The 27,687-nt window shown below is 39.9% G+C and overlaps 1 protein-coding gene across 4 annotated transcripts in view; it reads left to right on the plus strand.

Moving 5' to 3' along the window:
• ADGRB3 (adhesion G protein-coupled receptor B3) overlaps positions 1-21,535 on the plus strand; it is a 1,057,188-nt gene extending 1,035,653 nt beyond the window's left edge. For 3 of the 4 annotated variants that reach the window (XM_040428625.1, XM_040428624.1, XM_040428627.1), the window contains 3 exons: positions 7,515-7,550; positions 19,149-19,253; positions 20,728-21,535. In XM_040428625.1, coding sequence (XP_040284559.1) covers positions 7,515-7,550; positions 19,149-19,253; positions 20,728-20,916 — 330 coding nt within the window. In that variant the 3' untranslated portion in view covers positions 20,917-21,535. The remainder of the gene's footprint in view (positions 1-7,514; positions 7,551-19,148; positions 19,254-20,727) is intronic. The other variant, XM_040428626.1, reaches the window with a different exon arrangement.
• Positions 21,536-27,687: the final 6,152 nt, after the last annotated feature.

The following is a 27,687-nucleotide window of genomic DNA, read 5'->3' on the forward strand; positions in this document are numbered from 1 at the left end:
AAAGGCTTTACAAGCTGTGATATTTACCAAAGGGGGTGCTACTAGGTACTAACGATTCCGGGTGCCCAAACGTTTCCTTCGAGTCCTTTTCATTTTTTGCTATTTTTGAAAATGTAAAATATGAACATAAAAAATGTTTTTGCTTAAAATACAAAGGGAATGTGTCATTTTTAACTTGATGCCTTTTGGAGATCATTTCATCTTCAACTTGCTTAACTGTGAACAGTAACAGTAATTTTGACCAGGGGTGCCGCATGTCAATGCTTATACAGTATGCATGGGAGTTACGGAATGTGTGGATTTGATATATTTACTTCTTTCATGTGGCGAAATTCTTTAAAATCAAATTACCTAATTTACTGATAAATACTGTTTGATTGAGTGAAGCAAAAGGTGTAGCATGCTCAATGTAAATGAGAACCATACTAACATAATGCTCTAACCTGCACTTCTAAAATGCGGTAAAGGTGGTATTGCAATCAGGGGTGTGGGGATTCGCTCTGGTAGTTAGGATTAGCGGGTGCAGCACAGAGGCAAAGTACAAGTTCTTGGTTCTAAACAACAGTGTTTATTTACACGTGAAAGCAAAACAAAAACGCAAGTTGCTTGTTGATCGTTCACACACATGAAAAGTTCATATTTAAAACAGTCACCTTTCTCCTGGGTGTTACTTCACAAGTTCTGCTTGTCAAGTCCACAGGCAGGCGTTAGGCGGCCTGTTCGCCCTTACAGGGGTCTGAGCCCTCCAGCCCGGCTCAAGCCGCGAATCCCAACGCAGCCCTCAGATCACAGCACACAGACCTCCTGAGCTCCACTGTTAGGCGGAGGTAATCCTCCTCACCTGGCAGTGCTGGCTGGTTTTTATGCCTGGCAAAACCCGGCCTGGAACATGGGGAGTAGTCACCCACTTAGCACTTTGACTACTCTCAGTAAGAGCTGTCCTGGATCAGCTATTACAGCCATACTAAGTATCAAGGGCTCTTACTCCACCGAGGTCAGGAACCTCGGTGACACGTACCTATCATCCACGATTATTCTTTGTACCTTCTTACAGGGGCCAAGACAAATAATGGGCCCAAACTCATCTGTTGACTCCCACTCACAGGTTGTTGATTGGTAGCTAGAGTTATTAAATACAAAATGAAAGTGATATATTTAATAGGCAATTATGTGCTGAACTGTTTCCCAGCATAGTTTTCTTAATTTTACGTATATTTAAATTAGTGTTTGGTTAGTGGTACACCAGTCTTGATATTGTCTGCACAGTCAGAGGTTGCACATAGTGTAATTTATGGTGGGGCGCATTCCTCATCATAAATATGGCAGTCCATATGCCTAAACTGAAATCTACTCATGACTGCTGTAGATTTTAGTCTTTATTTAAGCCAGAAAATGCTGGTTGCAACTAAATTGAGTTGCAGTGGAGTCGCAAACACAGGTGTAGGGAGATGATAAAGCCCCTATGTGTTGCATAAAGACTATATAATAATCTACTTGATTTTAAAACCAGTGGGTCACTGTTCTTGAGAAGAAGAAACAGCTTTTTTATTTTATTTTTTTAACATGAAGTTTATTTGATTTTTCTATATAATTTAGAAACATTTACATTGACCAGTAAAGTATATAACATACAATAAAGTATACAATATACAATGTAAGTTGGGAGGGAGGAGAGAAGGAGGGAAGGAAAGGGGAGTAGATATGACTGGGTGGAGGTAATTTGCGTAGTAACACAAATAGGGTAAAAGTAATAGTAGTAGAACAGTAACGCATTTATAAGTAAAGTATGAATGTAGTATGATAATACAATAATACAGTAGTGTAGTGATATAGTGAGAGTTCAAGACAGAGGCTTGTGGGCATCAGAGAGAGTTTGGGGGTGTAAGATATACAGCCAAGATATTTCTCCTGATTTTGGTCATGAGAATGCTTTCATTAAAACTTCATCTGTCTCCATAGACAATTTAAAAGTGAATGAAATAGCAACTGGTTTCAGGCATTGTATTAATTCCCTAGTATTACAGAGTATATCTATTGATAGATACCCTATAGGGCAGGGATGCCCAACCTGCGGCCCTCCAGCTGTTGGCAAACTACAATTCCCAGCATAACTAAACAGCCTACAACTATTGGGGAATGCTGGGAGTTGTAGTTTTGCAGGTTTAGCATCCCTGCTAATAGGGTATAGGTGTATTTCTGTGTTAACTGGCAGGAGTAGGTTACATACTAGCAGCATATAGACTACTCCCAATTTAAAGGGAACCTGTCACATTGAGCATGTAGTTTGAATTGTGGAAAGCATTAGCGTTGAGATCCATCTCCGTATAGCTTTCAAATGTATGGGCTCTGGAAAGGTGAACTTTGTTATCTCCAAAGTCTCGCGAGACTTCATTGAATAACTTCAGCCATCGATTTTTAAACTTGAAAAACATTTTTAAACTTATTCAGAAGTTGGCCTCGTTACCAGCTGGTACCTCGGTACCGAAGCCGAGTTCGGATTCAAGTTTTAAAATGGTTTTCAAGTTTAAAAATCGAGTCCAAGTCCAAAGTTATTCACCAAAGTATTGCAAGACTTTGGAGATAAAGAATTTCACTTCGGCAGAGCCCATACATTTAATTGCTGTACGGAGATGGAGCGAAGTTTTGGAGCGAGCGGCACAGGCTGGTACAGTGGTCATAATGGGAGATATTAACTTCCCAGATATTGACTGCGGTCATGGTTCTGCCTCAACCGCAAATGGAAGAAAATTACTCAACTTGCTGCAGGACCACTTTATGGGCCAGTTTGTAGAAGCTCCCACTAAGGGCAATGCTCTGTTGGATCTGGTAATTTCTAATAATGCAGAGCTTGTTGCAAATGTTACTGTTCGAGAAACACTAGGTAATAGTGACCACAATATAATTATATTCCCCCTAAACTATAAAAAGCAAACTCTGTCAGGCAGAGCAAAGACACTGAATTTCAAAAAGGTGAATTTTCCTGGGTTGAGAGCAGCATTTCAGGGCATAGACTGGGAGCAGCTACTGTTACATAATAATACTGAGGATAAATGGGAGAGCTTCAAATCCACATTGAGTAATTGCACTAAAAATTTTATCCCTTTAGGTAACAAGTATAAACGGCTAAAATTAAACCCCACATGGCTTTCAGCTTCTGTAAAAAGGGCAATAAAAGACAAAAAGAGAGCATTTAAAAAATACTAACCTGAGGGGTCAGCTGTAGCGTTTGAAGATTACAAAGGGCTTAATAAAATCTGCAAAAAGGAGATAAAATTAGCAAAGATACAAAACAAACAGCAGGTAGCAAAAGAAAGCAAAGCAAATCCCAAAAAGTTTTTTAAATATATAAATGCTAAAAAAACTATGTCTGAGCAGGTAGGTCCCCTAAATAATGGGGGGTAGTCACTGAAGATAAGGAAAAGGCAGAGTTCCTAAATAGGTTTTTTTGCTCTGTATATACAAAAGAAGAGAAAGGAGCTGATATCTGTGGCGCCGGGGCTGTTAGTACATCCAGTAATATGCTCAATTGGCTAACTGTAGATATGGTCCAAGATAAGTTAAATAAGGTAAATGTGAACAAGGCTCCAGGTCCAGATGGATTACACCCAAGAGTCCTTAAAGAGCTCCGTTCAGTCATTGCTGTGCCCCTGTTTATAATTTTTAAAGATTCTCTAGGTACTGGTACAGTGCCAAGTGATTGGGGCAAGGCAAACGTGGTACACTTATTCAAAAAAGTCCTCCACAGGTAATTATAGACCAGTTAGTTTTTCCCTGTTGTGGGAAAAATGTTTGAAGGACTCTTAAGGGACTATATACAGAATTATGTGACTATAAATAATATTATAAGTGATAACCAGCATGTGTATAACAAGGACAGAAGTCGTCAGACTAACCTGATTTGTTTTTATGAGAAGGTGAGTAGTATCCTAGACAGAGGGGCGGCTGTGGATGTAGTGTTTCTGGATTTTGCAAAGGCTTTTGATACTGTCTCTCATAGACGTTTAATAGGTAAAGTAAAGTCTATAGGCTTGGAAAGTATCGTTTGTAATTGGATTGAAAACTTGCTATAGGACCGTGTCCTGAGAGTTGTGGTCAATGATTCCTATTCAGAATGGTCCCAGGTTATAAGTGGTGTACCCCAAGGTTCAGTGCTGGGCCCTTTATTATTTAATTTATTTATTAATGATATTGAGGACGGGATTAATAGCACCATATCTATTTTTGCAGATGACACTAAGCTGTGTAGAACTGTACAGTCTATGGAAGATGTCCATAAACTACAAGCTGACTTGAACACTGATTGGGCATCAACTTGGCAAATGAGGTTCAATGTGGACAAATGTAAAGTTATGCATCTTGGTAGTAATAATCTCTATGCTTCATATGTCCTAGGTGATGTTACACTGGGAGAGTCACTTACAGAGAAGGATTTGTGTGTCCTTGTGGATGGTAGATTAAATTGCAGCATACAATGTCAATCAGCTGCTTCTAAGGCCACCAGGATATTGTCGTGCATTAAAGGAGGCATGGACTCGCGGGCCAGGGATGTAATATTACCACTTTACAAAGCGTTGGTGTGGCCTCATCTGGAATATGCAGTTCAGTTTTGGGCACCAGTACATAGAAAGGGCGCACTGCAGCTGGAAGAAGTACAGAGGAGAGCGACTAAACTGATAAGGGGAATGCAGGGTCTTTGTTATGAAGAACGATTAATAGAATTGAATTTATTTAGTCTTGAGAAGAGACGTCTAAGGGGGGACATGATTAACCTATACAAATATATAAATGGGCCATACAAAAATACGGTGAAAAGCTGTTCCATGTAAAATGCGCTTAAAAGACAAGAGGGCATTGCCTCCGATTAGAGAGGAAAAAGTTCAGTCTCCGGAAGCGTCAAAGCTTCTTTACTGTAAGAACTGTGAAGCTGTGGAATAGACTTCCTCAGGACCTGGTCACAGCAGGAACAGTAGACAGTTTCAAAAAGGGTTTAGACAAATTCTTAAAAGTAAAAAACATTAATGCTCAATTCCTTTTGGGATTCGCATCCCCCCTATCCCTTGGTTGAACTTGATGGACATATGTCTTTTTTCAACCGTATTAACTATGTAACTATGGATCTATGATCCAAAGCTCACTTTGCTCAACACTAGGAAGCATGTTACAGAGCTAGACAAGTCATGCAGACTACAATATAGATTTGTGAGAAAAGAACTAACTTGCATTTTATTCATTTAAAAAGATATCATCACCAGAAAATTCACTATTAAACCATGCACAATGTCTTATAGGGCTAGTATGACCGAATGTAATGAGACCTGTTACTTAAAGAGGTTTTGCCATCACAGACAATGGTGGCATGTCGCTAGGATATACCCCCATTGTCTGATAGGTGTGGGTCCCAGAGGTGGACATGGAGAACGGAGCAGGGAAAGTAGTGGAGGGCGCACTGCACATGCGCATATGCCCTCCATTCATTTCTAGAGCAGAGAAGAGAGGAGAATGGGGCAGCTCTATAGCTCAGTGTGGTGAAATAACTTGTCCTCATGTGTGATTAGGACAGGTTTTGTGTGTACGAATAGGACGACAGACATTTTATTTCTCCTATTGATTGCTCCCTAGACAAAATGAGGCCAAAATAACTAATGAAAGGTATTTGGGAATATATTTATCATAAATTAATATTTAAGTATATTCATTTTCTTAATTGCCGGAGAACCCCTTTAAGTGTAAAATATTTTTTTATTGTGATAAAGCATAGCGTTTTGGATAGCAACATAGTTAAAATTAGGGATATGAAACTGTAAACACATATCTTTATAATATTAATATTAATAATATAAGAATGCCCTTTGATAAATTAATCACATCTGTGTGTTAAATGTCAGAAAACTTTATGTTGAAAGTTAAGCCAGCTAGTTTGATTTGGAATAAAATTGCAAGGGAGATAAATACCAAAACAATTATAATGTCATCTAAACCCAGTGGTATTGTAATTTAATATAGCTTAAAGTACAATAAATAAAATGATTAATTGTGAGCCGTACTATAAGATACTTATACTTGCAATGCAATGGTGATAGTTTAAAGGAAAATTGTGAGATTATCTGTCACCACTATTTGAGCTACCATTATTTACTTTACTTACATCCCACCAACATATTCCAAAGCGCCTTACAGACATTATCATCACTTGCTCTCCTCAGTAGAATGTAGATTCCCTGTCATTATGTCGTTGGAGTGAGTAAGGAAACCAGAGCACCTGCAGGAAACCCCAACATACAAACTCCATGCAGATGTGGCCCTTGGTCAGATTTAGGTCTCATTCAGACGGCCGTATGTTATTTGTGGTCCACAAATATCTGGATCAGTTGTTCAGCAAAATCTTCCGCATGTCCGCAAAATAACTGAATGAATGTACGTTTCCATATGTCTTCCATATTTTGCGAATCCGCAAAAAACTAAGTATTATTTTATAAGGATTCAAAGGTGACATGAAAGGGCATGAAACTTTGCGGACACGGATCCTCAAAATACGGATTGCATACAGAATATATTCCGTTCGTAATCCACATTTTTGTGGAACCATAGACTAGATTGGGGACACAGACCGCATTTTGCGGACAAGTATAGGACAAGTTCTATCTTTTGTGTGGACATACGGAACGGACATACAGAAGCGGAGAGCACACAGTGTGCTATCCATGGATTTTGCGGTCCAATAGAAATGAATGGGTTTGCATCTGATTTGCAAATATGAGGAACAGATGCGGAAAGAAAAATACAGTCGTGTGAATGGGCCCTTAAACCTAGGACCCCAGCACTGCAAGGCACCAGTGCTAACCAGTGTGCCACTGTGGTGTCCATGTAATTATAGCATTTTTTGAGTTTTTACCATAAAATATATCTACAATATGTTTTCTACATACGACCATTCATGATATTTGAATATGGTACAAAGCAGTCTTGTTTAGCTATCTCTGTATGAGTCTATAGGTTGGAGCTTATGGACTTGTCAAGTGAAAGTTCTGACCAGTCATGTTTCTTCACAGCATGAAAGGCCACATTACAGACAATTCAGCCCTTTGAATGTGGATTAGGCGCTGAATTATGTAATAATTTAGAAATAAAAAAGATGAAATTTTATTACAATGTAAGCTATGTAGAAAAAGCAGCATCACATAATTAAAAAAAAATGGGTTGATATCATAACATACCGTATGTTATATTTAAGTTTTGTGCAAATTTTCCCTTCCTGACTATTTAAAGATGCTCATCCTTACTAATCCAGGTTGCCCACTGTGGTGAAGCCCCTACCACATAATTATGTATTTTTCCAGATTTAAGATTAATTCTTGTTGTGTACAAAAGTTATGAATATTGGCATTGATACACGTTCCTAACCTCAGAAATCTTAATGTAAAGGACATTTTATTATGAATGATAGAAATGCATGGACATAAATCACATTTTAATACCATTCTTCATTTCTTTTTTTTTTCTTTCCTGCACAATAGAGAAGAAAATCTCGGTATTCTGACCTTGACTTTGAAGTAAGTTAACAAATTATGTAATGTTTTATTGGGCTGCTTTATCTGTGCCATTGACTTTGACACAAATGCTTAGTAAATATTTCACAATACTTTGTACAACATGGTTCTGCCACCCTACCTTTTGAGGCGAATTCTTTATGAAAACCTCTTGGTTTCCTTTACAAATGTCAAATTATGAGCCTTTATTTCTGTGGTAAGTGACTGATATACCTTCTTTAAGAAGAGCTCCCTTGTCTGTGTCCCTGTCCTCTGACACTGGGTGAATGCAACTACCTTCCAGGTAAATCTCAACATCTTAACTTCAATACCAACAATTATAGAGATTCTCCAACTTTAGACATTCATGGTATGGTCATCTCTGATCCCAACCTGACAAATGGGCATCCTGCATCTCCAGTTCTGTAAGTCAAGACAGCAGGTCACATCCAGGAGGAGACCAAAAGAAACAGTGCTAGTATGTGTGACTCTCTTGGAGTCTGTTGAGGATTATATTATAAAAGTATCTTCCTGGATGTGGATTTTACCAACTGCCTTGTTTTACAGAACAGGGGATCTCTATCTTAGAGGTTTTCAATAATGTCCAAAGTTAGAAATTAATCAGGAATATTTCAGACATTATTACAATTATCTATCTATCTATCTATCCATCTATCCAACTATCTATCTATCTATCTATCCCATATCTATCTATCCCATATCTATCTATCCCATATCCATCCCATATCTATCCATCCCATATCTATCCCAAATCTATCTATCTATCTATCTATCTATCTATCTATCTATCTATCTATCTATCTATCTATCTATCTACCTATCTTCTGTCTATTTTAACTAGTATGAATATGTACAATGTTTTCCAGAATGTTTGCATATTTGTAATTCTCAGATTTTGATAGTTATTTATGAAAATTCTGTGATAACTTTACAGAGTAGTAAATGTAAGATGAAAATATACAGCATTGTACATAAAATCCTTTGTATAAGAAACTAAAGGGACTTTGCAAAGCATCCTTCAATGGGTGTAATCTAGCACAGTTGTCATGGGAAGGGCCAATTGTCTTCTAGAACTGCAGTTATAGGAAATAAAAAGAGAAATCTATGCATAGTATTGGAATGTGGTATAATAAGATATATGTTGTATCTCTTCGATTGTTGCTGACCTTCATAGAATTGATTTCTTACCCAAAGAGGGCAAAACGTTTCCAATCACGTTGCCCTACTGTATCAATTAGTATCACTATTTCAGCATATTTAGCCATTTTGTTCACAATTTTATCAATGGGGTACACCAGGGCTGAGGTAATAAATTGTGAATGCAGCAATCAGGGGAAAAAAAGCGTCTAGCATTCAAGGATCCAAGTGTCAACTTACTGACCTCAGTATACAGCAAAACACATCACAAATTCATATAGATTACTTTCCAAAGAATGGAAATGTCTCCACAATACACACCTCAGGGTAAAAGCCTAATTAGATCAGCTATAAGAGAAGCCATTGGTAGAATCCTGTGATCTATGCCTTCACTCTGATTAAACCCAGCTTGATGTCATGAGAAACAGGTGGGTAGAGGGTGGTTTATTCATTAAAATCTATCCCTATCCTACATTCTTTATATTCTTTAACTCGAATGCAGGGTGATAGGATATTTAAACTTTATTTTCAGAGTAAGCACACATTTGTATCTTACATGAGAAAATGTAGCTTATAAAGTAATACAGTGAAGGAAACAATGTAGGTAAACTGAGGTTATACACAGTGCAGGGCTGGAAGGGGTAGGGCATGACATAGGGCACCGAAGAAAATTCTGATATCATGCCCCAGCACTAGGCAGAACTGATTTCCGAGGAGTATGTTCTTTTGATGTTATTGCTCTTTGGCATGGTGATCTGCAAATACTGAGATGCACTTCATAAATCTAGTGATTATTGATACACCATGAGCATCCTGATATCATTTTGTGCATCACATAGATATTTGAAATATATTGGGAAAAATGCAGAGAAAATAGAAACTATTCCAATTTGTATTCATTTATTATTTGTAGCACATCAGTAAGACTACCGCAAACAATGTCGAGAAATATCTGGAGAAATCTTGTAGTAGAATTGGCAGCGTCGCACAGACAGGTCTGTTTGCTGTGACAACTAGAAGACATCAGAAGCCACTTTTGCAGAGTCCGTGTAGAAGTGGCTTAAAATGTCTTATGGTTAGCTCGACAAAAAGCCTGCCCTTTATGATGCAGCATCTATTTACTGTATCTTTAACATTAACATTAACATTTTTGCAAGAAACCCCACTATTGGATTGTGACAGTGTCACTTGAAAGGAATTTCCTATTTAAGACATATGGCGTATCCACAAGATAAAAGTTTCTGTTCCTGAAAAAGTGACCATTAATTTTAATGGAGAGCTATGGTCACAGCTACTTCTTCATTGGGTATGAAGCTTAAAGGCCTCAATGGTCATCCCAGGTCAGGTTAGGTTATTATCCATAAAAGTATTTTATGGGGGAAAAAAAAAATCACAGCAATCCTAGCAGGATGCTAATACGCATCTCCAAGGCTCTGTACGCACTTGGATCAAATAGGTTTCCATTCCAGTATTTGAGATTACAAGGAGTAGCACAGTCCGTAAAGATATGCTTGCTATAAAATACACCAAAATCCAACATACTCACCCATCAAACCCCATTAAAATGAATGGGGTCTGTCAGTGTCAGATACAGTACGTTCGAAACCTATACGCTATATAGCTAGTGTGAACAAAGCCTGTCTGAGTAAGCTATGGTTGGGTTTACTGCCAATGCGTGAGCCAAGTAAATTTCCCTATGCATACAGCTTAATATGACTGGCTATGCAGTATATTTGCAGAATGTAAAAATGGCATGTGGTGTGAACCTATCCTGAATTTATACTGTATAAGGCTAGTTTCACACCTACGCGTTCCCTTTCCGCTATTGAGATTCGTCATAGGATCTCAATAGCGGGGGGGACGTTTCAGTTTTGTCCCCATTCATTCATTGTCAATGGGGACAATACTGGACTGAAGGGAACAGAGTGCACCAGAATGCATTCCGTTCCGTATCATTATGTTCCCATGACGCACACAAAAGTGCTGCAAGCAGCGTTTTTGAGTGCGTCCTGGGATGCGGAGCAAGACAGATCCGTCATGACTCACAATGTAAGTCCATGGTGATGGATCCGTTTTCTCGGACACAAAAGAAAACGGATCCGTTCCCCATTGACTTACAGTGGTTTTAGAGATGGATCCATCATGGCTATTTTAGACAATACAACCGGATCCGTTCATAACGGAAGCAGACGGTTGTATTATTATGATGGAAGCGTTTTTGCAGATCCACGATGGATCCAGCAAAAACGCAGATGTGAAAGTAGCCATATTAGGGTTGAGCGAATCGAAGTATACAAAGTGGACTTCGATCCTAATTTCAGGAAAAATTTGATTTGCCGCAAAGCTGAATTTCTTTATGCCTGTAGAAACAAATCAATTTTCCCTAAAATGGCGGTAAAGAGAAAAAAAACATATCTCATCTATTTGAGTGCGAAGAGGCTGCCGTAGCCATCTTGATTGAAGATCCCTTGCGAAATCTCACACGCGGTGGCTTATGACGTCACCACACCGGCCAGCATGATGATCTCATCATGCACTGCGTGAGATTTTGCGCAGTGTCTTCAATCAAGATGGCCACTGCGGCCCTTTCGCACTTAAATGGATAAGGTGAGTATTATTTAATTTTTTTTTTTTTTTACCAGATTAACCCCGGAAAGCCCTCACTATTATTCTCAGATGCTGCGATCAGCAATGAACACGGCATCTGAGGGGATCAATGTTGGGGGCGGTGCAATCGCCGTTCCCCGTCATTGTGCCTGCTATTACAAAGGAATGCACTTTGTGACTAAGTAATTCTTGACTAAGAAGAAAGTGGAAAAAAAATTATATTTATCATGAAAAACGGAGGGCTCCGGATGCAATGCATTTTTCACTGATGGTTGCCAAGAGATGTAGATGATTAATCTTCAGTTTTTTTCTAAAAACCGTGTGCACCCCGCATCACGGATGCGGACCCATTCACTGCAATCCAGTAGGTGTGGCGTGGAATGGAGGCACGTAACCCCACTGACGCACTACGGAGTGCTTCCATGGGGTTTCTTTTCGTGCCTCTGCACCACAAACAAATAGAGCATGTTCTATTTTATTGTGGTGCGGGCGGATCACTGACCCATTCAAGTTTGAATGGGTCTGGATCCGTCGCGGCAGCTGCACGGATGGTGGCCGTGCATTGGGAACTGCAAATTGCAGTCCCCGAAGCATGGAACAGCCAAACAGCCATGTGAATGAGCCCTGACAGACAGTATGCCTGGTGTGATAGGGTTGATCCTGCTGATATAGGCCCTTTAAAGACTGTCAATAGCAGTAATCTCAGCTTCCATTGTTTTCTTAACTGACATTATATTTGCATAGCGGTAAAATAAATGATGTAAATCAGCAGAGACACAAAAGAAGGCAGTGTAACATTTGATGAAAAACAGTTACAAATGCCAAGAGTGAACAATGAATAATCACTGAGGATCATTTTCTCGAGCCGCAGTGCTCACTAGAAGAGAATCTTCGCTATGGCAACTGTTGCTAAGGTTTCGGAGTCTGACGTTGTTGCTTCAGTGCTGCATGTGGAAGCCGGTGATTGCAGAATGCACTGCGGATATTTGTACTATATATATATATATATATATCACTATACTGTATTACTACAGCCCCGAACGTGCATGTAGGAAACCAAATGAAGGGAAGTGTACAGATCCTGGCCATTATTGGATCCCTTGTACATGGGAGACATCTTATTTTAAAAGGTTTAACATTTAATTCTGACACATTTAGCAGAGGAGACAACCAAGCAGGAGGAGAACTATATTCTGTGGGAAGAGAAGCAGTCGAAAGCAAATCTTTTATTTATATCATTTATTTTGTATGGATAGAAATTGAAGGCAGACTTCCACTAGTGCTGCTGCTTTATCACCGGGGGCACGTCCACCACAGCATTTTTTTTTTCCCAGTATGTTTTTGTGATTAATCCTATTCATTTCTATAGGATAAGCTGCTCCTAATGTGCATTCGTTTGCATAATCAGACAAACCGCAAAGAATCACAATACACTAATTCATGATAATGATGGAGTTCTGTGCAAGAAAATGTGGCTATATGGCAGTACACATTGTCCCTATGGTTCTATACTACAAACCAATGCTACTGTACTGCATGGTACTTATCTTCAACACCAAATTATTGTATTTATTATACTCACTTATATAGGGCTGACATATTCCTCAGCACTTTACAGACATTATCATCACGCTCTCCCCAATGGGGCTCACAATCTAAGGTCCCTATCAGTATGTCTTTGGAGTGTGGGAGGAAACGGAGTACCCAGAGGAAACCCACCCAAACACGGGGAGAACAGACCGCGTGGCTCTATTCTAGAGAGGCATACAGCCTTAGGTCTCATGCACACGACCGCGCCATTTTTTACGGTCCGCAAACCGCGGATCCGCAAAAAACAGAAGCCGCCCGTGGTGCCTTCCGCAATTTGCGGAACAGAATGGGCGCTATCAATATAAATGCCTATTCTTGTCCGCAAAGCGCGGGCAAGAATAGGACATGTTATATTTTTTTAGTGGGGCCGTGGAACGGAGCAACGGAGTGCTGTCCGCATCTTTTGCGGACCCATTGAAGTGAATGGGTCCGCATCCGAGCCGCCAAAATGGCGGCTCGGATGCGGACCCAAACAACGGCCGTGTGCATGAGGCCTTAATCTAATACTGTATGGGCTCTGTAAACTTGACTCTACAAAGTGATTTCTAGAGATATCATGTTGAAAACTGGTTACACATAATAACATTAAGGTGGTTAATTTGTAAGATGTAAATGTTCGTCTGACCTGTGGTATCACTGCTGGTCATGAGAACAGTGACCCATGCTCCCAATTCTGAATGAAGCTGCAGTCATGCATGCTTGCACTCCTGTTCCACTCAGCTCTATGGGGCCGTCCCATAGAGTTGATGAAGTGGTGGATACGCGTGTCCATTCAAACAAGGAGTACAAACCCCCACCAATCAGACACTTATCCCTTTGTGAATAGGAGATAAGTCGACAACCCCTTTAAAGGAATTGTCCAAATTAAAGTAGCACTCCCACAAACATTTTTCTTCTCTGACCTGTTAGAGAGGTACATGATCTAGTTTGTATTGAAGGTAATCTTCTTACTGGTGACTGTATTTGTGAGTTATAACCTCCCTTCTGATCCTTAGCTGTGTCATGTGACCAGCACTCTGCCTCTCCAACTGACACGGCATAGGAAGTTAGTTACTTCTCTATTCAGTCCTATGAGGCTGACATTGAGGTTCCCATAGGAATACATAGAGAAACTGGCTTCCTGTCTACACATAAGATGATGTGTTATATGGAGAGTCAGAGTGTTGGTCATATGACACAGATGAGCATCAGAAAGGAGGGGATAACTCACAAATGCTGAAAAGAAAATTACTTTCAGTACAGTTTATATCATGTACCTTTCTAATAGGTCAGAGCATAACAATTTTTGTGGGAGCGCTTAACCCAGAGCAACTATATGCAATAAAAGTAAAAAAGTGGCGTGCTCACCAGCTAATCTCACAGCTCCGGTCCTCCTGGGCTTGTTTACTTCAATGCATATTTTCTCTGGAGACTTTTTAAAATACTAACACCCTTTTTTTACTGTCTCTCTGTAAGGTGCTTAATTGCTGGTATGTTCCTGTCTGTTCTTGTGTTCTTTGTCTTGAGTTCTTAAATGCTTCTTTCTTTCCGGTTGCCCCTCTACTCTTTCCAAGTTCCCGCCTTCTGTATGGCTGCACTTTTGGCTGTTTCTGAGTTCTTGCTTGTCTGCTTTGCTCCTTTCTTGTTCAGTTAAATTTACTCTGTGCTTCTAGCTATTTTCTGCCTTTCGACTTATGAATCATACTGTCCCAATAAAGCCTGTCCTACTACTGTAGTAGTTAGACTTTTGGGTAATCGGTATAAGCCAACTAATGGTTCCATCTAAACCGTGGTCACTTAGGGAGATGGCAGCTAAACTTTTCTACACACATCCCTCAGGAACTCCCAATAGTTCGTCTTTCAGGTCAGGACATGCTAGTTAACATTATACACAATCTGCATCGGTAGCGGCATCATGCTAAAGAATTTGCAAGGTGAACAGGAAAAACATTGCATTAGTATATTTATTCTACTAATTTGCTAAAAACAGAGATGTTAACTGTAAGTGTCAACCCTCCTTTAGTTCATCATCATGCACTTAGCCATGTACTGTGACAAATTAGAATTAATTACATATATTTTCATAATCTCAAATGCATCTATTTTGACACTAAGTATTTTATTTTATAATAATTGCCTGTGTGCTGTTCCCTTAGAAAAGAAAACACATGTATTGGCTATTTTTGAGTTTCAATCCACCAGGCATTCATTTAATATAATTAAGTGATTCACAATCACCTCTCAGTTTGAGTAACACCTTTTTCTCAGCTATGTACATAAAATGCAAACACTTCTAATTACTTAATTGGATCAATTACTTATGGGACCTTTTGTTTCACAGTCTTCTTAAATAGCCAACTTGCTTTTGGATTAGTTTTTTTTTATCCAAGCGCAGCGTGGTATAATTATATAATTAAGTGATGTATACCCATAATGCATTTCCAGTATTTTGTACTAAAGGGCCTATCACTTCGGGACATTCTTAGTTCACATGAAAAGTTAAAAACAAAACTTAATTTTCAATGGGAAAATACTGCTACTGTTGCAAAATAAAAAATGCATTGACAGCCAAAAACGGAGTAAAGCCACAGGTTGGGGAACATTGTTATACAGTCTTTTTGTTCAACATCTAGATGGGATTCCCTTTAAAATGCATTTTTAAACTACACAGGATCACATTTCACTTGGCTCCATTTATATAATAAGATACATCAATGAATGTATAGATATATGAAATGCCAAAGTGAAGTAATTATGCAGATTGTATGTAAAATGTAGTCCCGATCATATCGTAAACTAGAAGAAATGCAAGCTTGTTGCTAAAAACTACCCAACTCATAAAATTACTTTTGGGTAATTGGAATGTTTAGCAAAACAGCAAAATGTTATTGTACTTGGACATAAATGTACATTCAAGGTGCATGAAGAGTATATGGAGTGGACTCCTGAGCGGACTGTGTATACACTAGCTGTGGCTGGGCTAAGAGCTAATTACTCTGATTTTGAGAGCGTAGACAGAGGGATGGCACCCCCTCTTATAATTTGCCTTTATAAATGTATGACATGAGAAAAGAAACAGGATAAGGATAGATTCCCGATGATTAATGATAATTATGTTTGTGTATATTCCTGAACTATCATCGCCTATGTTTTCTGCTTCTTGGTTGTTTTCCTGTTTTTTTGAATTTTTATATGCTGAAAATGAAAATAAATAATAAAAAAAAAAAGTAATTCATTTTCACACTGTACAAAACAGGGACTATTTATGAGCTTACTGCAGTCACGTGAAAGTAGGGTCATCATTTAAATCTGTGTCCGGCCTCCTATCCATGCATTATAGTAGTTGATGGATGTTTTTCATGGTGACAGATCCCGTTCAATGATTAATTCCACATTAATTCTGGTTCGTGGAATGCACTCAGTGGAGATTGCTACAGAAAAGGAGATGCTATGGTAGTTTATTGTTATCTCCTGATGAAGGGTGAATGTATCTGATACGCAATGTGCACAGTGTACCCATCGGTGGTTTTGAGACAAGTGATTGTGAGTTACAAGGCTTTTTAGGGGTAATTATTCTAATGTGATAACTATTGAATGAATTGGAGAATTCTTGTTGCTGAGAAACACTGTGTGAAGGGTCTCTTTTTTTCCTCCCTGTATCTTGCATTCCTGTATTTGCTTTATTAATGTTGAGATCAGGGAATCATTCATATTCTCTACATTTACAGTAATCAGGTATTGTTAGTAGCTTTTGTAATCACTTAAATCTTAATATTTTCTATGTGCTAATATGCTGAGATGTGTGTACTAATGTGACCGCAATGGGTCACACCTCTATTTTTTTTTTATTGGTGATGTCAAAGCCTAATAATAGGTGCCACTGTTGGTCTGTATAGATCACTTTTCAGAAGTCATCTCATTATTATATCAGGCAGGACTACAAAAAAAGCATCACCTACATATAGATAACACAGAATAATATTTTCTATGTGCTTATATGCTGAGATGTGTGTACTAATGTGACCGCAATGGGTCACACCTCTAGTTTTTTTCATTGGTGGTTTCATAATCTATCCTTATAATATTTATGATATTTAGAAAATAACCTGTTTAAATTAAATTTTTATGTTAAACATATTAGAATTATGATGATCTTATTTCTAATACACTTTCTCTTAAAAAAAATTTTTTCTCACTCGTCATTAAGCCTAATAATAGGTGCCACTCTTGGTCTGTATAGATCACTTTTCAGCAGTCATCTCATTATTATCTCAGGCAGGACTACAATAACAGGCATCACCTACATATAGATAACACAGATTACACCATTCACAATAGTTGATTGGAAAAGCGTATCTGCACCTTCCTTGTGCTATAACCACTGCACAGGTCACAGAGCATACCTAGAACTCTCCCACAGAAGTCAATGTGTCTATGGCCCATGGTGGCTGCTGTAAAGCATGTCTCTAAATGCTGTTAACAACAGCTCTGCAAGATGGCAACCCCCATAATTATGTCCAGGACATAGAATAAAATAAAATCTACAATCAGAAATAAAACTGATTAGAAAAAGAAATGTGGTTTCAATAGCACTAAAAAATTACAAGTGACAAATTGAAGAAAAAGAAGAAAACAAAAACAGAGACATTTTTGCCATAAAATGAGAATTGTTTGCTTTCATGGCCTCATATCAAGAAGCACAGTTTGTACTGTACAATCGTCCCATCTGATATTCTCACAAGGGTTTATTAACACATTTATAATGGAAATTGGTCTATATGTTACCCAGTTCTGAAATTCTAACCATGACTTACAGTAACAAAACAAGCTTGGCTAAGGAAAGAAATTCTTGTTATTTGAAAGTTAATGGTTCCCTGTACTTATACTGTTGGGAGACATCAGCATAGGGTAATCAAGGAATAACAGAGCCAGAGTGTGTTAATTGAACTCTGGTGGAACTAAGTTTAAGTCCCTGAACAGCTGGTTGTTGGGGTGCAAGGTGGGAAATAAAGTCAATAAATATGTCTGAGAAACTAGGCCTCCAGTACAAGATGCAATGTTTTCAGTTAAAGACACCAGCCTTAAAAATCGTGTTATGCAAGTCTAGCACATGGTAATGAGCAGAGCTAAATAACTATATTTATGCCTTTAAATAACTTTTACTGACTATCCAATTAATACCTTTTTGTATGACAATAACGTGACCAATTTCTTCCTGCTGTTCATATTCTCATCTTTATTAGGAACAGAACTTTGTCTCCATAAGATTCCCCCTTAAAGTGCCATACTGTGGTCATAGTTAAGAACTTTAGATAGTTTATCTATAATTCTATGGGTACCATATAATGTTAAGCATTAGAAATTAAATGGCACGTATCATCAAAAATGACCATTAAATCATGTTTTCGTGTTAAATGTGTCTTCCGCTTCACTATTTGTATAAAAAGTATTTCTTGTATTTTGCACTCTAAGCACTGAGTTTAACAATAGACTGACACTTCCTGTTCAGTAGAGATCATCACTTACAGTAGCTGATGGTCATAGCTCAATGCTTCACCCTCCCTGCACAATGACCTCTGACAGGTGACAGAGAATATCTAAGACATACTTCCATAGAAGTCAATGAATACCATTTCCCTATGTTCACGTGGTTGTTGTAAAGTGTATTTTTGAATTGCTGTTAATAATAATACAGAATAAAATAAAACATCTAGTACCAGAAAAAATTGAGTAGAAATAATATAAAACGATACATCTTTTGAAAGAAATACTTTGGACAAAAGTTATATAGTATGTTATGCCAAGTGCATGGCCTGAGAGTTCAGTGCATGGCAGTGATTTAGAAAACCCCAAAGGCAGCATCCCTCGTACCAAGAATAGCAGTGTATGAGTTTTGCCTGGAGTTTTTGCATAAATTGGCCATAGGCACGAAGCCTCAAAAGACTGATGGATGACCCAATCAATCATCGGACTGTACTTGACTGATGCCACCACAAAGATTTACAATGAAGCACAGTTAAATCACGTCAGATATACCCTATATGGTCAGCTTTAGCCATTGTAGATTTATAGACTGCATAATGCCCATAAATAAATGTAATTTTTAATGTGATAAAAAAAAGAATCCATGTTGTGCAAAACAAAAAAATTAGCACTGGGTTAAAAAAAAAAAAAAAAATGCAGTATGTACCGAAAGTATAATAATAAACTATTGTACTGTTAACGTGATTATTTGATTATTGTATGTCATTTTTAAAGCTATTAAAATTATCCCTTTTTTGTTAACAGAAGGTCATGCATACTAGAAAGAGGCATATGGAACTATTTCAGGAATTAAACCAGAAATTTCAAACTCTGGACAGATTTCGGGATATACCAAATACTGGAAGTATGGTATGTAAAATTATTGTAGAGCTCTGTTACCATCTATTTGATGTCACTGCTAGTAGAGTTGTAGAGGGTTTGAAATAAGGAGTTTTACTGTATATTGAACGAGTGCAACATCTGTGTTTCCAGTCGTTTCATTGTTTACACCTCAGGGACAAAAATCTTTTTGGATCATGTGACAGACACACATGTGCATGATGCATAGCCATCATATGACCAGGTCGGATTTTTTACATATGAAGATGTTTTATGGTTCCACACAAGCGCCAACCATTATACTGCCATTCCATGAGGCCTTTATTCTACTCTTTATGGCTCCTACTTTGTAGTGACTGAGGCATCAAAAAGATTTGTTTTCTAATGAAAAATTCAGCAAGTTCCATTACTTTGTGAATGTTACTATTATATATACATATTTGCAGTGTACATGCTGATTTTATATGATTAGGTTTTTAGGGATCCCCTCTGTGACATCTATTTGCCCCAGTAAGGCATATAAATAGAAGGAGTCTCTATGAGGCAACTGTTTTAAGGCTTTATAGCCTCAAAAACAATTGTTGAATGTTTATATGATTTCTTGTGCTTATTTTATTCCAGTTTAGAAACGTACATAATGTACTTAAAAATTCATATTTATGTGACAAAATATCTAGATCATTAAACTCAGAACGTCCTTGCAGACAAAACAAATGTAGCTAAAGCCCTTGAAGAGCATCTATCAGCAGAATCAGTCCTATTAAAATAGGGACAATGTCTTGTAGTAACCCTCTCATAGAGACAACGTCTATTCAAATCTTGGCGAATAAAATTATATTTTTATGTATATGCTTGACACCAAGAAATAGCTGCTTTTACTTAGCAAATTTGCTCATTGGTCCACTAAGGAGCAGGAGTGGGCCCCTCGGAGCACCAGATTGTCCCCACCATGTACTTCCTGCCACTCGTCAATTTCACTTAATTGACCCTGAGTTTTGGTTTCTACTGTCATCACATGCACAGAAGATCTGCTTCCCGCATATTGTATGCTCTGCGCATGCGCCAATAAAGAAATCTATGGCACAGGCATTAGATTGTGCCAGGTGAGATGCTTGTCCCTTTCAATGAAGGAGAATGGGTAAGTGGCAGGATGTGCAGGGTGGGGAAGATCTGGTGCTCTGAGGGGCTTAGCGCTAATTTGTATATAAATAATGACTATACCTTTATGATAATAAAGGTATTATTTTACACATCAGAATCATCTCTGCCAGACATTATGCCTGATTTAACAGCTTTGAACCTGCTGATAGATGCTCTTCAAATAACCAATGATGAATTTTTTTAAAGCAATTTGTTATCTATTTTATTTTTTTACTGCTCAAAATACTGCTCGGAAATATACATGCAGTGTTTTATATATTTTGGTATATTAGTAGATGGTGTCGTTTTATGGTACTAATAGTGACTTACATTACATTGTTTCTTTTTATATTTTTTTGAACAGGATAACCCAGCAGTAAACAAGAATCCATGGGACAGTTTCAAAAGCCCAAGTGATTATCAACACTATACAACAATAAATGTATTAGATTCAGAAGCAAAAGATTCTTTAGAACTTAGACCTTCAGAATGGGAGAAGTGTCTAAATTTGCCTTTAGATGTACAGGAAGGCGACTTTCAAACAGAGGTTTAATATTACTATAAAAAAAAGACTGAAAGAAGAAAACAAGTCATTTGCACTGACACTAACAAACTTTAGAAGCCCTGGCGCCTGGACTTTTGTGACAAATTCATGTCAGGAACTTCATGTGCCAAACGTCAGTGTTCTTTATTTTTTTCTTTTCTTTTTTTTCTTTTCAACTTCTTGTCTACTCTCACTAGAATATCTAGTGCAGAACCAGGTGTACAAATCTTACCATCATGTGTTGTAAGTACCCGTGGAATGGATTTGTAAGGTAATCTTTATAGATCAACCTCAAACAACAATTCATGTTGTAACAGCTTCATTTGGTTTAGTTTTCAAAAAACTTCACCATGAAGCACAATGTATATATGCAGTTTTTAAAATTTATAACAGTCTGTTTGGCCATTACTACACTTTTTACTTTATAATATAAAAAGCAAAATTTTTGTCATTAAATGAATGTTGTTGAGCTATGTTCTTCATTGCTTTAAATGCAATAAAGTAATAATCTCACTTTTATATGAATAATATATTTCACATCTTTATTATTGCAGTTTTATCTTGGAAGCTCCTAGTGGCTTCCTCCGCTGCAGCTCTGTATAAAATATTTAAAATGTTGTATGGTGTAAATAAACTTTTGTCTACAGCCCTGCTTCTGTTGTCTTCTCTCACACATTACAAATGTCTACAGACTGAGGAAAGTGCATATAGTGACTCATAACAATGAAGGCATATCTATGTTTAATACTTCTGTCTCTTTAACAGTCTTCTTCTCACAAAAACCATCCTCAAGTATAGGGTGTGTGGTATTCAGGAAATAATTCTTTACAGGAGTCCTCCGGGACTTACATATTGATGACCCATCCTCAGCATAGGACATCAATATGAGATCGGCAGGGATCCCTGCCGATCAACTGTATGAAGACGCCATGGTGCTCCGTAAGCACTTAGGCCTCTTCCTAGGCCATGTGATGTCACGTTCATTGGTCACATGGCCTAGGCCCAGCTCAGCTCCATTGAAGTGAATGGGGCTGAGCTGCAATACCAAGCACAGCCGCTATACGGTGTATGGAGCTGTGTTTGGTAAGCTGCGAGGAGACTGCAGCGCTCATGGGAGCCATGTGGCCTCCTCAAACAGCTGATTGGCAGGCGAAGACGAGAGTTGGACCTCCGCCCTTCTCATATTGATGACCTATCCCAAAGATATAGGTCATCTATTACTATAGGCTATAGTAATAGGAACATTCAGTCTGTTCTGGTCATTTGATGGACACGTATGCATAATTTGTGCAGTACCGTTATCTGAACTCACAGCTCAGCACTAGAGATGAGCGAACTTCTGTTTTAAGTTCGGCGTCTAAAGTTCGGCTTCCGGTTAGCGGAGGATCCCGATATGGATTCCGAATTCCGTTGTGGTCCGTGGTAGCGGAATCAATAATGGCCATTATTGATTCCGCTACCACGGACCACAACGGAATTCGGAATCCATATCGGGATCCTCCGCTAACCGGAAGCCGAACTTTAGACGCCAAACTTAAAACAGAAGTTCGCTCATCTCTACTCAGCACATTTGTGATCATCACATTTATTCAGTGAAGTTTCCCATTCAGTGACCGCAAGCAGAGATTAAAACAATGCAGGATTTGGAGATGTTGCCTATGGCAACCAATATGAGCCTTTAAAACATTGATTGCAGGACAACATCTAAAGTTAATGTCTGCACTAGTTTACATGTATGAGTTCAACGTGTTAATAGCACTGTAATGTGGATGTGTTTGCTCAGGGTACGGGTTGATATTCTGTATCACCTGTATGACATCTAGTTGTTGCCTCTGATAGAGCATGTAGGGTAGTGCATGAAGACCATTTAACTCCGTACTAGCTGGCTACCTGTCATGTATCTGAAGTAGAAACCACCACCACCAGATTGTCTCTTGTCTCTATTGTTCCAATGGAGCCGAGAGTCTGAATACACCCTGCCACTATTAACCTATGAGGGTACCTAATGAGGACATGTGTGATTAGAGGGAGATCTTGGGCTCCACTCGCAGCCTCTGTTTGCCCTAGACAGCTGCCAACTTTAACTAGCCCTCGTCTTGGCTCTATTAGTAGTTAATTGAGGGCATGTCATTAGAAAATCCTATGGAATCACATTTTTTCTTTTTAGTCTTTCTAGTTGACCAAAAATGAGGGAAGACAGAGATTCCTTTTATATGGCACTTGTCACAGTATTGTGTGTTTGATACTTCACTTATTTCTCGTGATTGCTCTTCCAGCCAGATGGAAAGGAGAATGTGTATTTTTATTCTCACTTGATACCAGATATTGTGTTCTGACTTTTAGGATTGCATTTGTTGGCTGCAAAACCTGCACACTTGTTTTATTTTTATCTGTGTAACTATTATTTAAAGGGAACCCTTCACCATTAACCACCTCCCGACCGCCTAACGCACGGATGCGTCCGGAAGGTGGTTGATTCATTCCTCCTGGACGCATCCGTGCGTCATCTCGCGAGACGCGAGATTTCGGGTATTGCCGGCCCGCGCATGCGCATCGCGGGCCGGCAAAAGTTAAAGAACAATTTCGTCACCAGCCTGCCAGCAACGATCATTGGCTGGCAGGCTGGCGATTTTCAAAAAATCCAATCACAAGCCATATAACAGATCATATTAGTAAATATGATCTGTTATATGGCTTGTCTGCTCCTGTGCTGGTCCTTTTCGTCGGTTGGATCCAGCACAGGAGCAGACTGAACTGTGAGTACACCAAACACTACACCTTAGCCCCAGATCACCCCCCTGCACCCCAATTAACCCTTTGATCACCCCTTTGATCGCCCCTGTCAATCACTAGTGAAAGGAAAAAAAGTGATCAGTGTAAACTGTCACTTTTTTTTTTCCACTAGTATTGGCTGTTAGGTTTTAGGGATAGTTTAGGCCCCTTGGTTAGGTAGTTAGCGTCAGTTAGCGCCCAGCCCACTGCACCGCAGTCACTTTTATTCGCTGATTAGCGTATCGCTAATCAGCATTTGTACTTTTATAGTATCTGTAAGTGATCAAAACTGATCACTGTCAGATCTATACTTGTATTAGTGTCACCTTAGCTCGCCCTCCACCCAAAACGCAGTGTTTGCCCGATCAGGCCTGATCGGTCGCCCACACGTGCGTTCACCCACGCCCGCCCCGCCGCAGTGACAAAAAATTTTTTGTTTTTTGATCACTGCACATTCACTGTACACGCACTGCGGCGATAAAAAAATCAGTTTTGATATTTTTTATCAACCGCAGCGGCCTCCGGTACTTCGCTAGCCTCCCCTTTGTAAGACAGGTTTGCTTTTTTTCTTGGGTAGTCTCAGGGAATACCCCTAAATTTAGTAGTCCAAAATGTCAAACAGGGGGTATTCTTCTGAAGAGGCCTACAGGATTCTGACCCAGTCGGATGAGGAGTGGGAACCCTCATCTGACGAATCTAGCGGGTCAGAATATGAACCTGTGGAAAGCAGTGGCTCTCTGACCCAAAGTTCGGACGAGGAGGCTGAGGTCCCTGATAGCACCAGGCGTACCCGGCCCCGTGTCGCTAGACCACAGGTTACGCAGGATCCGCTTCAAGAGCAGCAGAGTGGGGCTGTCGCTGCCGGATCACGTGGTGAGGCATACACCAGCAGCGCAGCCCTTCCTGGACCTAGTACCAGCACTGCCGTACAACATGGTGAAGTAGCGAGCACCAGAAGGGCAGTTGAAGCTGGTACGGTGGCACGTGCAGTAGTTACCCCGTCGCAGCCACCGCACAGACAGGCCCGTAGAGCCCCTAGAGTCCCTGAGGTGCTGGCAAACCCTGATTGGCAGTCACCAACTTCAGCCGCACCTGTAGTTCCCCCTTTCACCGCCCAGTCTGGAGTTCGGGTTGAGACGGCTCAAATCGGTTCGGCCCTGGGATTTTTTGAGCTGTTCTTGACTGCGGAGCTCTTGGACTTAGTCGTGGCAGAGACAAACCGGTATGCCACACAATTTATAACCGCAAACCCGGGAAGCTTTTATGCCCAGCCTTTCCGGTGGAAACCAGTCCAAGTTTCCGAAATTAAAATTTTTCTGGGCCTTCTCCTCAACATGGGTCTAACTAAAAAGCATGAATTGCGGTCATATTGGTCCACGAACCCAATTCATCACATGCCCATGTTCTCTGCTGCTATGTCCAGGACACGATTTGAGACCATCCTCCGTTTTCTGCATTTTAGCGACAACACCACCTCCCGTCCCAGAGGCCACCCAGCTTTTGACCGGCTCCACAAAATTCGGCCCCTCATAGACCATTTCAACCAGAAATTTGCAGATTTGTATACCCCCGAGCAAAACATCTGCATAGACGAGTCCCTAATACATTTTACCGGGCGCCTTGGCTTCAAACAATACATCCCAAGCAAGCGTGCCCGGTATGGGGTCAAATTGTATAAGCTCTGTGAAAGGGCCACAGGCTATACCCACAAATTTCGTGTCTATGAGGGAAAAGATCAGACCCTGGAGCCGGTCTGTTGCCCTGACTACCTGGGGAGCAGTGGGAAGACAGTCTGGGACTTGGTGTCACCCTTATTCGGCAAGGGGTACCATCTTTATGTGGACAATTTCTACACAAGTGTGGCCCTCTTTAGGCATTTGTTTCTAGAACGGATTTGCGCCTGTGGCACCGTGCGACCTAGTCGCCGGGGCTTCCCCCAACGGCTTGTTACCACCCGTCTTGCAAGGGGGGAGAGGGCTGCCTTGTGTAATGAAGAACTGCTCGCGGTGAAATGGAGAGACAAGCGTGACGTTTACATGCTCTCCTCCATTCACGCAGACACGACAATCCAAATTGAGCGAGCAACCCGTGTCATTGAAAAGCCCCTCTCAGTCCACGACTATAATTTGCTCATGGGAGGGGTGGACTTCAATGACCAGATGTTGTCTCCGTATTTAGTTTCCCGCAGAACCAGACGCTGGTATAAGAAGGTGTCTGTATATTTGATTCAATTGGCGCTGTATAATAGTTTTGTTCTCTACAGTAAGGCTGGGAGAACACGATCCTTCCTCAAATTCCAGGAAGAGATCATCGAGAACCTCCTGTATCCAGAAGGTTCCGTGGCCCCATCCACCAGTGTAGTTAGCCGTCTACACGAGCGACATTTCCCCAATGTCGTTGCTGGTACCTCAATCCAACCGTCACCCCGAAAAAGATGTCGTGTCTGTAGCAGGAGTGGAATAAGGCGTGACACCCGCTATTTCTGTCCTGACTGCCCTGACCACCCTGCCCTATGCTTAGGAGAGTGTTTCCGGAAGTACCACACACAGGTACACCTAGCATAGGGATCACATCTCACCAGGACAGGCACACAGGGCTATTAGGGCCCATTCACTCACAGCTGCTGCAAACGTCTCCTTTCACATGGGACAAAGTGCATAACGTACTTCGCCACATCTTTGGGCGATTTGCGCTTTGCACATTGACCCATGGGGAAGGAGAGGTTTGTTCTATAAAGGTAAAAAAAAAACAAAAAAAAAAAAAACACCAGTAAGCAAAAAGGTTAATGTTCAGTTCAAAAAGTTAAAGTTTCTATGTTCTCTTCCAAAGTTAATAAAATTATTGTGTTGCGGCCTGGTTTTTTCTCTTTTTTTTTTTTTTTTTTACCTTCCAGGTGGACCAACCGATCGACTAGCTGCAGCACTGATGTGCATTCGGACAGAAGCATTGCGCTGCTGTCAGATTACACGCAAGTCGGTGTATGCGGCGCTGCAAGACGAGATTTCTCCTCTGCAGTAAAAGATACGTTTGCCGAGGCATATGAGCTGAGGAGGTGGCGGTGTTCATATACTTTGGCAAACACTTTGTATATATAAAAAAAAAAATCCCGGCAATGATTTATTCATCCACATCGATTGATGTGAATGGAGAAATCGGGTTTGCCAGGGCATACGAGCTAAGTGGGCATGGATGTTGGGCGGAGCTCCTATGTCCTGGCAGACGCCTTTCCCCTCCTTTTTCTTTTTTTGGCAGAGATTTTTTCATCCACATTGATCGATGCGAATGAAGAAATCTGTGCTGTTCATTTTTTTCTTTCAGCCCAGCGGCTGAACGGAAAAAAAAAATCTCATTACCTGTATGCTCAATATAAGGAGAATAGCAGAAACTCCTAATGCTGGGCATACATGTAATGATTGCGGAGACCCTCAAATGCCAGGGCAGTACAAACACCCCACAAATAACACCATTTTGGAAAGAAGACACCCCAAGGTATTCGCTGAGGGGCATATTGAGTCCATGAAAGATTGAAATTTTTGTCCCAAGTTAGCGGAAAGGGAGACTTTGTGAGAACAAAATCCAAAAAATCAATTTCCGCTAACTTGTGCCAAAATTTTTTTTTTTCAATGAACTCGCCATGCCCCTCATTGAATACCTTGGGGTGTCTTCTTTCCAAAATGGGGTCACATGTGGGGTATTTATACTGCCCTGGCATTTTAGGGGCCCCAAAGCGTGAGAAGAAGTCTGGTATCCAAATGTCTAAAAATGCCCTCCTAAAAGGAATTTGGGCCCCTTTGCCCACCTAGGCTGCAAAAAAGTGTCACACATATGGTATCTCCGTATTCAGCAGAAGTTGGGGAATATGTTTTGGGGTGTCATTTTACATATACACATGCTGGGTGAGATAAATATCTTGGTCAAATGCCAACTTTGTATAAAAAAAATGGGAAAAGTTGTCTTTTGCCAAGATATTTCTCTCACCCAGCATGGGTATATGTAAAATGACACCCC

The sequence above is a fragment of the Bufo bufo genome, chromosome 4 (assembly GCF_905171765.1).
Source record: "Bufo bufo chromosome 4, aBufBuf1.1, whole genome shotgun sequence".
NCBI classification, from domain to species: domain Eukaryota; kingdom Metazoa; phylum Chordata; class Amphibia; order Anura; family Bufonidae; genus Bufo; species Bufo bufo.